General features: G+C 55.6%; 1 protein-coding gene across 7 annotated transcripts; it reads right to left on the bottom strand.

The window, feature by feature from the left end:
• Window positions 1–36: 36 nt before the first annotated feature.
• Mafg (MAF bZIP transcription factor G) lies at window positions 37–8,253 on the bottom strand. 7 transcript variants are annotated; one of them, XM_038327733.1, is made up of 3 exons: window positions 8,217–8,253; window positions 4,700–4,762; window positions 37–4,614 (listed from the first exon to the last, which is right to left on the bottom strand). In XM_038327733.1, exons 2-3 carry the CDS (start codon window positions 4,733–4,735, stop codon window positions 4,162–4,164), a joined length of 489 nt encoding a protein of 162 aa, XP_038183661.1. In that variant the 5' UTR covers window positions 4,736–4,762; window positions 8,217–8,253; the 3' UTR covers window positions 37–4,161. The 7 variants fall into 7 exon arrangements, with proteins under 7 accessions (XP_038183661.1, XP_038183660.1, XP_038183662.1 ...); XM_038327732.1 differs by lacking the exon at window positions 8,217–8,253 and adding an exon at window positions 7,929–8,161; XM_038327734.1 differs by lacking the exon at window positions 8,217–8,253 and adding an exon at window positions 7,375–7,904.
• Between the last annotated feature and the right edge of the window lie 3,732 nt (window positions 8,254–11,985).

Raw genomic sequence — 11,985 nt, 5'->3', positions numbered from 1 at the left:
CCCCCTCCCTTCTCCTTGCAAAGAAATACCAGCAGGTCTCTTTAAAAGGCGTTTATTGATCATATACAAAATAAAGAAAACCTTATATATCACAAACATACACTATGTACAGCAATAAATACCCGGGGGGCCAGGCCCAGCGCCGCCCCTCCTGGACAATAATTTAGCAATAAATACTGCGCAGGGCACGGTGGGCACCAAGGCTGCTGTCTGCTGAGGCCAGACGGCTGATCGCCCTGCACTGGTGCGAACACCCAGGCCTCACCTCGCAGCCAGATCCCTGATGACCCTACCCAGGTGCAGGAGACCGGGTCTCACCTCGCAGCCCCACCCCAGACCCTCCTCACTTAGATCCCCATTTAGGGTACTCTCTGCTAACCTCCCCCTGGCTTCAGCCCTGCAGGGCAGGCAGAGGCTGATCAACTCTGCTTGGACACATCTCTCAGCACCAGGAGACCAACAGAGCTGGACACACAATAGCCCTTGTCCTGTTGCCCTAAGTTGCCAGGAGAAGGCTTTCTGTACCCACTCCCATTTGGTTAAAGGCTTCAAGGACTAGCAGACAGAGAGGATGGGAGGAAAGATAGGACTGACTGGGGCATAAAGTTGCTGGAGGGGCTGAAAACCCAACTGGGGTAGTAGAGAACAGGGAATTCTGTCAGGGACACTTCCTAGGACAGTCCACTTCAAACTTCTAGAGACACCCATGCTGTTAATACTGCCGCTCCAGGGACAGAATCGTGTGCAGCAGACCCAGCAGGTGTAGCACACACCCAGGACACATGCCAGAAACAGGCAGTCCAAAGAGCAGCTCTCACAGTTCCACGCCTCTGTGTGGTACCGATTCTGTCCTCTTCTCCACAAGGGCTCCCAAACCAGGCAGCCAATGGGGACATGAAAACATGCCAAGAGGAATTATTCAGTGGCTTTTGGGGAAAAAAAATCGTTAATGTGTTGGTTCCTTTTACCAAACCACAGCCTAAAAAAGTAACTCAGAAGATCCCAGAGCGGAAACAGTGCAGCAGGCTGTGGCTCAGACATCCCAGCTGTGGATGGGAGCTTTGGCCAAGTGGCCACACCACAGAGGGAGGTAGCAGGGAAGTGGCCTCACCATCTCCAAGTGGGCTGTAGCTTATCAAAGCTGCACACCCTGGCACCGAACACCCAGGCCGCTGCTAGCACACACAGACTGAGAAGGTGGACTGAGGAGAGCCTGTAGGAACGCCTGGTGATGACAGAGAACCCAGAATAACTCAGTGTTGCCATGGAGGCCCTACGCTAATGGTACAAACACCCAGGTTAGCAGCCAGACACAGTGGAGGGGGAGGACTCTCCGGGACCATACTCTAGAGGAAACTGATCCACCTCATGTGGGTTTTTCTGTGAAATCTGAGTGTCCATGTCCAAGGAAGGAGGTCAGGGAAGTCGCACAATAACCGTTTACTTAGCGGAGTAATCTGGGAGAGCCTCAGCCAAAGCTCTCCGTAGACTGTGTCAGAAAGTCAAACACAACACCCTCACAGCAGGAAAACAGGGTAAACAATGACCAGAGAGACAGCCAAGAGTCACGCCTGGACACAGGATCTATGTCACGAAATCAAGAAGGGAAGAGAGTGGCTCAGCAGGGAATGTTCCTGACTTGGAACGCAGAGGCTGCAGATCTGAAGGCCACGAGCACGGCCCTACCCAGTGCAGAAGCTACGATCTGCTGCTTCTGTTCAACACACGCCTGGCCTCAGCCTCCTCTTTCCACATGGACGGCCACACTCAGCTGTACACTACCACTCAGGACCAGAGAACTTGGAAAGCCCGCCCCTCTCCTCTGCTGGGCATGGGCATAATCCACCCAGCTCTGCTGCCACAGTCAGGATCAGCAACTCATCTGACACCAGTTAGAGAACCCAAGGGAGGGGGTGAGGTCACCTGGTAACGTATAACCGAGAGTCCGGACTCCCACTCACATCTGACCCCGGCACCAGCGGGAGTGTCTGAGCACCTTGAGCCAGAGAAGCCACCACAATGCCAGGGCTGGCAGAGGTCCTGCTCCCAGAGCACTGCATGCTGCCCACGAGGTAAAGGCCTATCAGGCCAGTCTTTCCTTCTGTTCTTGTCAGGGATCCAGGCCCCCAGAAGACACCAGCAACGCCAGCAAGAGGACAAGGGCCATGCAACCAGGTGGGCATCCACCTACAAGGAGCTTCCTGAGCCAAGCCTGGAAGGTGGGCAGCCTCCCCTGGATAGCTGGGGTGAAGGCAGGCTTGGACCCTGCAGAGAAGCACCTCCAAGCAGAACAGCGGATCCCTGGAAGACACAGATCCTGAAGGGAGGCATAAGAAGGGCCCAGAGCCAAGAGCTGCAGACAATGGGGAAGAGACAGACCTGGCCCTGAAGCCAAAGCCCTTGTCTGGCAATGGTGGAGGCCTCCAGGCTCTCACAGTGAGGCAGGGAAGAATAGGTGGCCCCCAAGCAGGGCCACTGACCAATCTGCCCGGGAAACAACATCCCACAGAATGGGATTTTAGGGATAGGTGGGTGATAGGATTCCCAACCCACAAGGTAGGCCTCTGGGGTGGCCTAGCCGAGGCCCCAGTTGAAGCCTCTAGGAACAAAGCTGAGGCCAGGAGGAAGACAGCCAGGAACAGGTAGGACGCAGCCCCGTGGGCACCCACAGTGACTCCTTGGTCCCTGCAATGCTACCATCCAGGACCAGAGGTGGTGGATGTGGAAGCAGCATGGGGGCTCAACACGGCTCCCAATTTCACTGACTCTGCCACTCCGCCAACCCAAGCCCTAGACCCACATGCGAAGCCAAGGCTCAGAGGGACCCAGTGGCAGAGGAATGGACAAGTGCAGAAGAATGTGAGCTGGCAGGCAGTCTCCCATATTCCAGTGGAGCAAGCTCTGCCTGGGACCCCAGCCCAACCCAGGTCCAGCAAGCCAGCAGAAGCAAAACCACCACCACAACGACAAAAAAACCAACAAAAACCAGAACAAACACACACACAAAAAAAGACCCACACACAGGGACAGCCACAGGTCAAAGGTCACCAGAAGCACCAGCACTCCACGGCCGCACAGAACCTCACCAGGCACGGACAACACCACGGCACCGGCAAGACGGAAGCAGGAAGGGCAAAGGAGTAAGTCACTTTCGGTACAATTGCAAAAGAGATATCAAAGAGGACGGCCTCTGGTCGGCTCGCAGCTTGGCTTATTTTTTTTTTTCTTTTTCTTTTTTTAAACTAAGTTTTATAAGTAATGTCTCATAACTCTGTGTATAAAAACTAAACTCCAACAGCCACAGAGCTGTCCCCAAGTTTACAAGAAAGGGATTTTTTTTTTTTAACTAGCAAAGTTTCTACTATACTTTCTTCCCTTTTCCATTTATACGGTCAAATGTGTTTTTGTTTTTTTTTTTTTGTTTTTAAGACAATTTTATAAATACTCTGCAGCTCTTCTTTTTTTCTTTTTAGCTCTTAAACATATAATTTAATAACTTCGTAAAAGGAACGTCTCTTTTAAATAAAGGGCTATATAACCACACACAGGTCATGTAAACAGCGACACCGGACCCACCGCAGGACACACTGACACACCGGCCACCCACACTCACAACCGGCGATTTGGTCTTATCCAGTGCACTGTGCCAGGCTCCAGCACCATGGTTCCTGCCCCAGTGCCCAGGCTGGTGGCCTACTCATCCAGGGCCTTCAAGACATATCCACTTTTCAGGGCAGAGCCGCCTCTCCCTTTTGGGATCAAGCTGAGGCCCACTGGAATCTGAAGAGGGAGCTCTAAAGTCCCACTGCAGGCCGCCAGAGAGGACGGGCAGACCTAAGCCCAGTACACTTGCCCACTTGTCCATTCCCACGGTGCCCACTCTGGACTCCTAGCCTGCATGGCCTTGGTACAAAGGGGTTAGGGGCAACCCAACATCACTGTTGAACTGACCAATCCCAACGTACAAAACACACGCGTGACGACAAGGATGATATCAAGGGGGCTCAGCCCAACGCCCCTGGGTGCAGGTTGTGCTTTGCAGGGAAGGAAAAGGGGAAAGGAGAGAAGAGACAGGAGAAGGAAAGGAAGAGGGACAGGGCTGCCAACTTTGCCACGCACTTAGTGGCCCCTTAAAGACCTGCCTGGCAACCGCACATGTCCCTATGACCGAGCATCTGTCTTGGACTTTACTATCGTGATGACGCTGGTGGCAGCCACCTTGCCAGGGACCAAGGGCCCCAGGCCAGCAGCGAGGGGACCCCGAGCTGGGGCCACAGGGCTGCGGGCCACGGTCCTGGCAAAGTTCTGCAGGGCCTCGTACTTGGAGCGCAGCGCGTCAAGCTCCAGCTTCATGCTGGCGTTTTCAGAGGCCAGCTTTTCCACCTCCTGCTGCAGCTCCGCCTTCTGCTTCTCCAGCTCCTCCTTCTGTGTCACCCGCTTCACTCGGCAGCTAGCCGCGTAGCCGCGGTTCTTGAGCGTGCGCCGGCGCTGCTTCAGCTGGATGATCTCTTCCTTGGATAGGCCTCGCAGGTGCTGGTTTAACTCTCGCACCGACATGGTCACCAGCTCCTCGTCGGTCAAGCTGGTGCCATTCTCTCCTGGCTCCCGCTTCACCTGGAGCAGAACAGCACATGGGGTCACAGCAGAGCAGGAAAGCTTGCTACCCCTGCTGCCCCCCAAACCCAGCGTCTCCACTCACCTTTAAGGCCTTGTTTCCTTTATTGGGGGTCGTCATAACCCGGGGGCACAATGAGCAGGCACTCTGTAAGACATGGAGCAGAGGTCAGGACCCTGCAGACTCCTTTCACACCCCAACAGGAAGTTTGCTGTCCAGTGCTCAGCCCACAGAACTTTGCCCCTCACCTGACCTGAGGACGGCCCTGGCACCTTGCTTACTGAGCTGGGCTGCTTCAGAAGGCCCTTCCCTAGAGAGCCAAGGGGGAGATCAGGAGGTCTTACCCAGGGAAGAACCCGCCCGCGGTGTGAAAGCAAAAGACAAAAGGAGCAGAGAGATTGGAAGGTCTGGGCAAGCCTAGAAGGAAGCTGAGCTTTAAAAATAACCCCAGTGCTGCCCCAGAGCGCGCTGTTCCTGGCGAGTCACGCTGACTCAGCACATCGCCTCCCTCTCTTCCTGAGTGGTTCTCCCATTCTTGAGGCCAGCCAACAGTTCCCCAGGAGACCCACTACTGGGACCAAGAGCAGGCAAGGGTCAGTCAGGGACCCTGTACTCCCAGGGTCCTACTTCCCATACATGCTTCCCTAAGCTGACCCTGAGGATAGAAGAAAGCCCTTTCTCCCGCTAGGACTTAGGAGGCTGCTTCCTGCCTCCTTTTGGCAGAGGACCAACCAGGTTTGCTCTAACTGTGCTGACTGGGAACCCTCTCACCTTCCAGGTAGCAGGCAGTCCAGCTGGGAGGAGCTGAGCCCTGGCCCCTCCAGTCCTCCCTGCCCACCTCCTCTACAGATGGAGTAACCATCCTGTGGCTTGGTTGCAGCATCCTGTGCTCCTGCCCCACCCGACACTGCGTTTCACAAGGGCCCCACAATGAGCAGAGGGGAGGGCACTGCTGGCTGGAAGCAGGCAAGAGTTAGCCCCTTTGGGTCACCAGCTAGTCTCTGGCTCTCTGCCTAGGGTCAGTGACCACAGGGCCAGGGAACAAAAAGCAAAACAGCTACCTCCTACAGTCAGCCATCCCTCTGGCTCTCAATCTCGTGCTCAGCTTTCTAAAGCTTTGCCAAGAACAGTTGTGTACACCCAGGCTGGGAATCCCCGCTTAGTCCAGTACCTATCAGTCCCACGGGTAAAGCTACCTCCTCCCCTTTCCAGGTTGGAAGCAGGGAAGTGGGAAAGGATTGCAGGTGAGGTGGCTGCAGTCTCTTTCAGAGGAGGCTGTAAGCACCTCAGGCAACAATGTGCTGGGGGTGCAGGGTGGGGAGCGCCTTACACTTCTCAAGAGAACCAACACGTGAGCTAGGGAGGCAAAGGCCCGTGTCCTCACTACCACTCTTGGTCTTGCACAGGAGGTGTGGCTACATGTGAGTATTACGCAGAGGACCTTCTCTCCAGGACCAGATTAAGAGAGGCCAGAGTCCTGTCAGATCAAAGAGAAAGAGGGAAGCCAGAACTGGAGGTCTGAAGGGCATCTGCCTCTCTTACAGGTTGGCCCCAGACCCGCACCAGGAGTGCAAGCAGAGGTGGGAGAGACAGCCCCAGCAGCAGCTCCCCTCACAGACGGTTCAGCTCAAAACGGCGACTTCCTGCGATTGCACAGAAAAGTGCAGAGTGTGGTAGCTGGGAGCTGAAAAGTGCCTCCTCAACAGATTTCAGCCTCTGCTGAAGGCCTGAACTCAGCACAAGTACAGCCAACTAACTGCCTCCTGATCAAAGGTGTGTGTGTGCGCATGCGCGCGCGCGCCCGCTCAAACGTGCATGGTATACTCATATGTATGCTTAAGGGGGAACAGCAAGCCTCAGCAAAGCCAGTGGTTCCAGCTGCCTGCCTGGCTTCTGCCAACCTAGGCTCACACAGTGATTAAGCAGACAGTTTTGGGGGACAGCTGTGCTGGGGGGTAGCTCAGAGAGCACTTTGCAGAGCATGAGGAAGAAGCTCAGAGAAGTGGGTCAAGACCAGCTGCCCCCCAACTCCGCCCTCCTCCTAATACTGACAGCTATGGATAATCACAAGGCACCATGAGACTCAGGGCCACCCACTCGGGCTAACAACTGGACATTCTGCACATCAGTCTCAGGCAAGACACCGACCCTTGCTCAACCTTGCCTGCAAACTCCAGTGCAAGAGACATGAACTTAGGTCTCTCCTCCTTCAGATTCTGACATTATTGGAAAAGAATTCCACACTTTGCATCCACAGAAGCACAGTGACTCCAAAAGCTTTAAACACCTTTCTGGGACCTGGAATTTTTATAGGCCGTAAAGTCTCACCCCCAAATGAAAACAGCTGGTACCTACAAACAGCCTCGGAGCTCAGTGTGGTAGGTGTTTGAGGGGACAGCCCTATGCACAATCCACAAGGTCAACTTAAGCTAGCCATGACACCCCGGGCAAGGAAAGCAGTACGGAGAAGACAGTAAATATCCACACATTCACGCAAAGGTGGAGGCCACACCCCACACAGGCTGTCACTTCCCAAGACTTCGCAGTCATCAGGTCAGACACCCAACAGGGCACACACTTTTTCCCCAACTTCAGGCAACAGTGGGACCCCAAACTCTTCTGACAGGGATAACGTAGAGGTAAATGAGAACTACATTCTCCGCTCCATGCTTGCACCTGAAAACTCCCACCGGCTACTAGATCCACCCTTTCCTCCCATTAGCTGGCAGAGCTGCCCCAGCTTCCTTCCAGCCACACACCCTTCTCCACCGGCTCCCAGGCTTTTCCGTCCCAGTGCCGACTCAGCCAGGGTCACTCAGAAGGAAAACCTCCTTCTTAGACAAGCAGGCTCGGCCCACCTAAGCTCCTCCCCTCGGCGTACTTCGACCGGTCTCCCAGTTTGGGAAACTGGACCAAGCGTGGGACCTGGACCGGGATCCCAAGAACCTAGGAGGGATGCGTAAACCTGGGGCTTTACCTTCCACCGCGGGAGAAACCTGCGGCGCGCCCCTGCAAAGCCTCCGCCTCTGCCTCCAACTCACAGGTCCGTCAAACTTAAAACACGACCCCGGATCCCGGCCCGACCTTCGCCGCCCGGATCTAGCCCTGCCTCCCGCTCAGACGGCCCGATAGCGGGGCCTGGGCCCCCCGCCCCGGCCCAGCGTCAGCAGGAGCACCGAGTGACCTCATGCTGATGACTCAGCACGTCTCCGCTGGGCTCGCACGCGCGTGGCGAGCCCAAGCCGCTCAGCAGGGTCTCCCCGCCACCCCTGCCAGCCCGCGCGACCCCGCCCGCTCGGAAGCCGACGGACACCTGATGAGTCAGCAGCTCGGTGCGAGCCACCCCGCTGACCCGGGGGCCAGACGCGCGGACCTCGCCCTGCAATCGCGCCCCCCGCGGGGCACCCGGGGTCCGCCGCGCGCACGCCCGCTCCCAGTCTCGCCCTCGCCCGGTCCACCAGCTCCGGGGTGGCACCGGCGAAGGGCCAGCCGGCTTCCGACCGGCGGAGAAACCGAGGCACGCGCCGCCGCCGCCGCCGTGGGGTGCGCCGCAACCCCGAGGCCAGGCCCCGCCGCCCGCCCCAGCCCCGCGCGCACTCACCACACTGCGGGGCCCGGGCGGGCCAAGGCGGGGCTGGGGCGGGGCCGCGCGCGCGCGCTCCGGGGCTGCGCGGGGCTGGGGCGGGCGTGGAGGGGTCCGGGCCGGGGGCGTAGGGGGACTGGGCGCTCGCGCGGGCCGGGCCGAGCGCGCTAGGAAGGCCGGGCCGGACCGGGCTCAGAATCCGCCGCCGCCGCCGCCGCTCCTCAGACGTCACATGATGTTTGGTCACGTGGGTTCCATTCATGAAGCGGCGACGCGGCTGGCCCGAGCTTAAAGGGAAAGGCGCGGCGGCGACCCGCGAGGCGTGCGCGCCCCCAGCGCGCCTGCGCAGCCCCGCGCCGTCGTCCTTGGCAACGCGCCGCGCCCAGGCGACGTCTCGCGGGACTGGTTTCAGGGCTCGCCCGGCGGAGCGTGCTCCTGCCGGGTCAGGATTTGTCGCGGACCCGGACGCTGACGGCCCACGCTCCCTGCAGATCTCCACGCCAGCCCAGGCCGAGGTCTATGGGACAGAACCTGCGTGGGTATTTTCGGGTTTGTTTTTGTTTTTTTTTTTTTTTCCACTTGGATACAGGTTTCGTTATATAGCGGACACAGACTGGCTTTGAATTCCGGGCGATGCTCCTGCCTCTGCCTCCCGGGAGCCGGAATCGTACGAACGCCACCACGCGGGGCCCTGGTTGCTGTTTTGATGGTGGGACACAGTGGTGTAATTTCTTACCCCATTCTGCAGCGGTGTCCTCTCGGTTCTGAATGGGTCAGAGAGCTGGAAAGGACGCGGCTATTGAGGGGCACAGTCCAGACCCCAGCCCACGTTCCCAAAATGCCCCAAGATGGCACCGGGCCCCGGAGGATGCTCACGGATGATCCTCATCTCCACACGGTGCTAGGGACTTCACCTGCAGCTGTGCAGCATCTCTTTGGGTACCATGCATGCTCTATCATTAAGAGTTGTGCACCTCCCCAGCATCCGCCCCTCCACCCCAACTACAACTGCTTCCGGTGCATTCTGCCGCTACTCTTCCTGTGCAGAAACTTCCCCCTGCTGTTGAAAATCCCGGAGAATGAAGTGAAAATAAATGGGAAAAAGAAGGATAATGGGGAGGTGAAGTTTTCATTCCAGTTTCAGAACTTTCTGCTTGGCCCTCCCTTCTCGGGTGGAAAGCCAGGGAAGATGACTCATCCTGAAAGGCGGGTGACGAGGGAAAAGGGTCAAGGGGACTGGCGATGGGTTTGTGTGTGTTCTTCGTGATTCACTGCCACTGAGTAACGGATGAAGGTACGGCAGAAGCTAACCCAGGATCCTCTAGTCCGTTCTGCCAGCTTCAAGAAACTTTTTTTGGGGGGGGAAATCCGTACCTCAATTTATTGTCTCCATCTGTCCTGTAGGGCTAAAGATTGTTCTTAACATGGTATTTCTTTGGGGAGTGTGTAGGGGGTCTTTATCTCTCGCTGGGTGTAGCTAGAGTCTCAGAGTACAGGGCTTCTGTGAACATGGAATTACTCCTTATGCCTCGGAGTTTCTGTTCTTTATCTCCACCCTCCTTCCCCTTGTTTTTGTCATAGGTGTAAGATGGAGTTTCACTCTGTAGCCTAGGCTGGCTTAAGATCAGCAGCAACCCTCCTGCTCCAGCTTCCATGCTGGGATTATATGCATGAGCTTCCATGCCCTCCTTGTTAGTGTCTTGGACCCAAGAGTAACTGGGACTTTCTGGGCCATGGTGCACACCTTTAATCCCAGCACTCAGGAGGCAGAGGCCAGCATGGTCTACAAAGCAGGTTCCAGGACAGCCAGGGCTACGCAGAGAGACCCTGTCTTTGAAAAAACAACAACAGGGGCTGGAGAGATGGCTTAAAGGTTAAGAGCACTGACTGTTTTTCCAGAGGTCCTGAGTTCAATTCCCAACAACCATATGGTGGCTCACAACCACTTGTAATGAGATCTGGTGCCCCCTTCTGGCCTGAAGGCATAAATACATGCAGAATACTATAGATACATATATATATGTATATAAGTATATGGTCTTAAAAAAACTGGGATTCCAGGCATGCAGTCTTTCAAGCCCTCAAGCTTTTCCCTACCAATGTTAGGGGTCAAACCCAGGGTATTAGACAATGCTAGACAAATGCTCTATCACTGGACCACACCCACAACCCAACACACACAGACACAAGCAAATATTAGGTCAGAGGAGAGGCCTAGTGCATCCTTGTGTTCAGTATCTTCATCTTCATCACTGAGTGCTGGTTCCAGGGAGCCCCTGAGCCACTCCCCCACCCTGCTGAGAGGAACTGGAAGGGTGGGTGTAGTGTGCTGTGGAATAATCCTCTTTTATACTGTAAAGATTTGTCTCTCCAGTTGGTTTAATAAAACGCTGATTGGCCAGCAGCCAGGCAGGAAATAGGCAGGCCGACCAAACCAAGGATGATGGGAAGGAGAACAGTGGAGTCAGGAGTCGCCAGCCAGACGCAGAGGGAGCAGGACATGAATGTGCCATGCTAATACCATGTGGTAGAGCATAAATAAGGAATATGGGCTAACTTAAAATGTAAGAGCTAATTAGTAATAAGCCTGAACTATTGGCTGAGCATTTATAATCCCTAAAAGCCTCTGAGTCAATTGTTTGGGAAGCAGCAGCCGAGTATTTGGGAACAGGCGGGCGGGAGAGAACCGTCCGATTACAGTAGTACTGGGCTAGGAAAATATCAACAGAAGGCAGCCCGGCAGGATGTGCAGGTTGGCATCAGGACTTGTTCCTTCGTTTGCTGCTCCTTGCCCTTGAGCCACCTGCTCGAGTACCTTTAGTCAGTATGTGCTATGGGGTCCTGGGGTGGCTGCTGAAGGGTGGCAGTGCTGGGCTGATCCCCAGTCATGTTCCCAGTCCCTTTCCATCCTGGTCCTTGCAGCGTTCAGTCCGACTTTCAGTCACACATCAGAGTCATCTTTACTTCCACTTTCAGGGAGCCTTGCCTTGTTACAAAGTGTGGGCATGTACACACCCAGGGCCACAAGTGTTACAAGAAATAACCAGGGATGAACTCTTCTGGAGTCGGTGGGGTTGTAGTGTGGAGCTGTTTCTTCAGGGTGGGGAACCCTGGGATCGGGTTAACCCTGAGGCTGGTTCTACGTGTCATGTCACTCATCCCAAGGGTTCCGTGGCAAGGGGAACACTCCAGGAGGTGACCCAATCTCCAGACTTCCTCGGGGTTGGCAGGGTCCTGACACCTATAGAGCGGTAACTAATGTGCTTATATTCATGCAGGGAGGGCTGAGGGACAGTAGAATCCATATTGAAACAAGACTCCAGGAGCATATAACTGTAGCTTGTCACTGGTGAAGGGCAGAGCTGCCTCACCATGTAAATCTACCCACTTAGGAACCCTCGCCTGGCTCCCCACACGGGCTCAGCGTACTTGTCCCTGGGGATATTGGTGGAGAATAGAGAACAGAGAGGTTCAGTAGGTTTGTTGCACGAGTCTTGCAAACAAAGCTCTCTTTTGTGGAGTGGTACTTCAAGAAGTTTCGTTTCCAGGCAAGCCATCTGCCACACAGTTTCAGTACAACCAGCTCTCCTCTGAGCAGCCCGCTCTCCGCTGCACGGGAAGCCTCTGGCTCACCTGTGCTCCCAGTCAACTCTCAGGCTCCCTGAAGGATGTATATATCACCTTTTGAGGTGGGGACCTCATCTTCCCGGCTCCATGCTCAGTGGCTTCTATTTAGAGAAACATGAGCTTTCACGGCCTCCATAAAAAGGTCTGTTGTACCAGCTGA

Source organism: Arvicola amphibius, chromosome 4, assembly GCF_903992535.2.
Source record: "Arvicola amphibius chromosome 4, mArvAmp1.2, whole genome shotgun sequence".
In the NCBI taxonomy this organism is placed as follows: Eukaryota; Metazoa; Chordata; class Mammalia; order Rodentia; family Cricetidae; genus Arvicola; species Arvicola amphibius.
This window is presented reverse-complemented; position numbering and strand designations above follow the sequence as displayed.

Excerpts from the sequence above, each read along its gene's own strand:
- Mafg (XM_038327733.1), bottom strand. The coding sequence starts at position 4,735 with ATGACGACCCCCAATAAAGGAAACAAGGCCTTAAAG. Across the intron at positions 4,615-4,699 it reads AAGGAAACAAGGCCTTAAAG|GTGAAGCGGGAGCCAGGAGA; the intron begins GTGAGTGGAGAC and ends GTTCTGCTCCAG.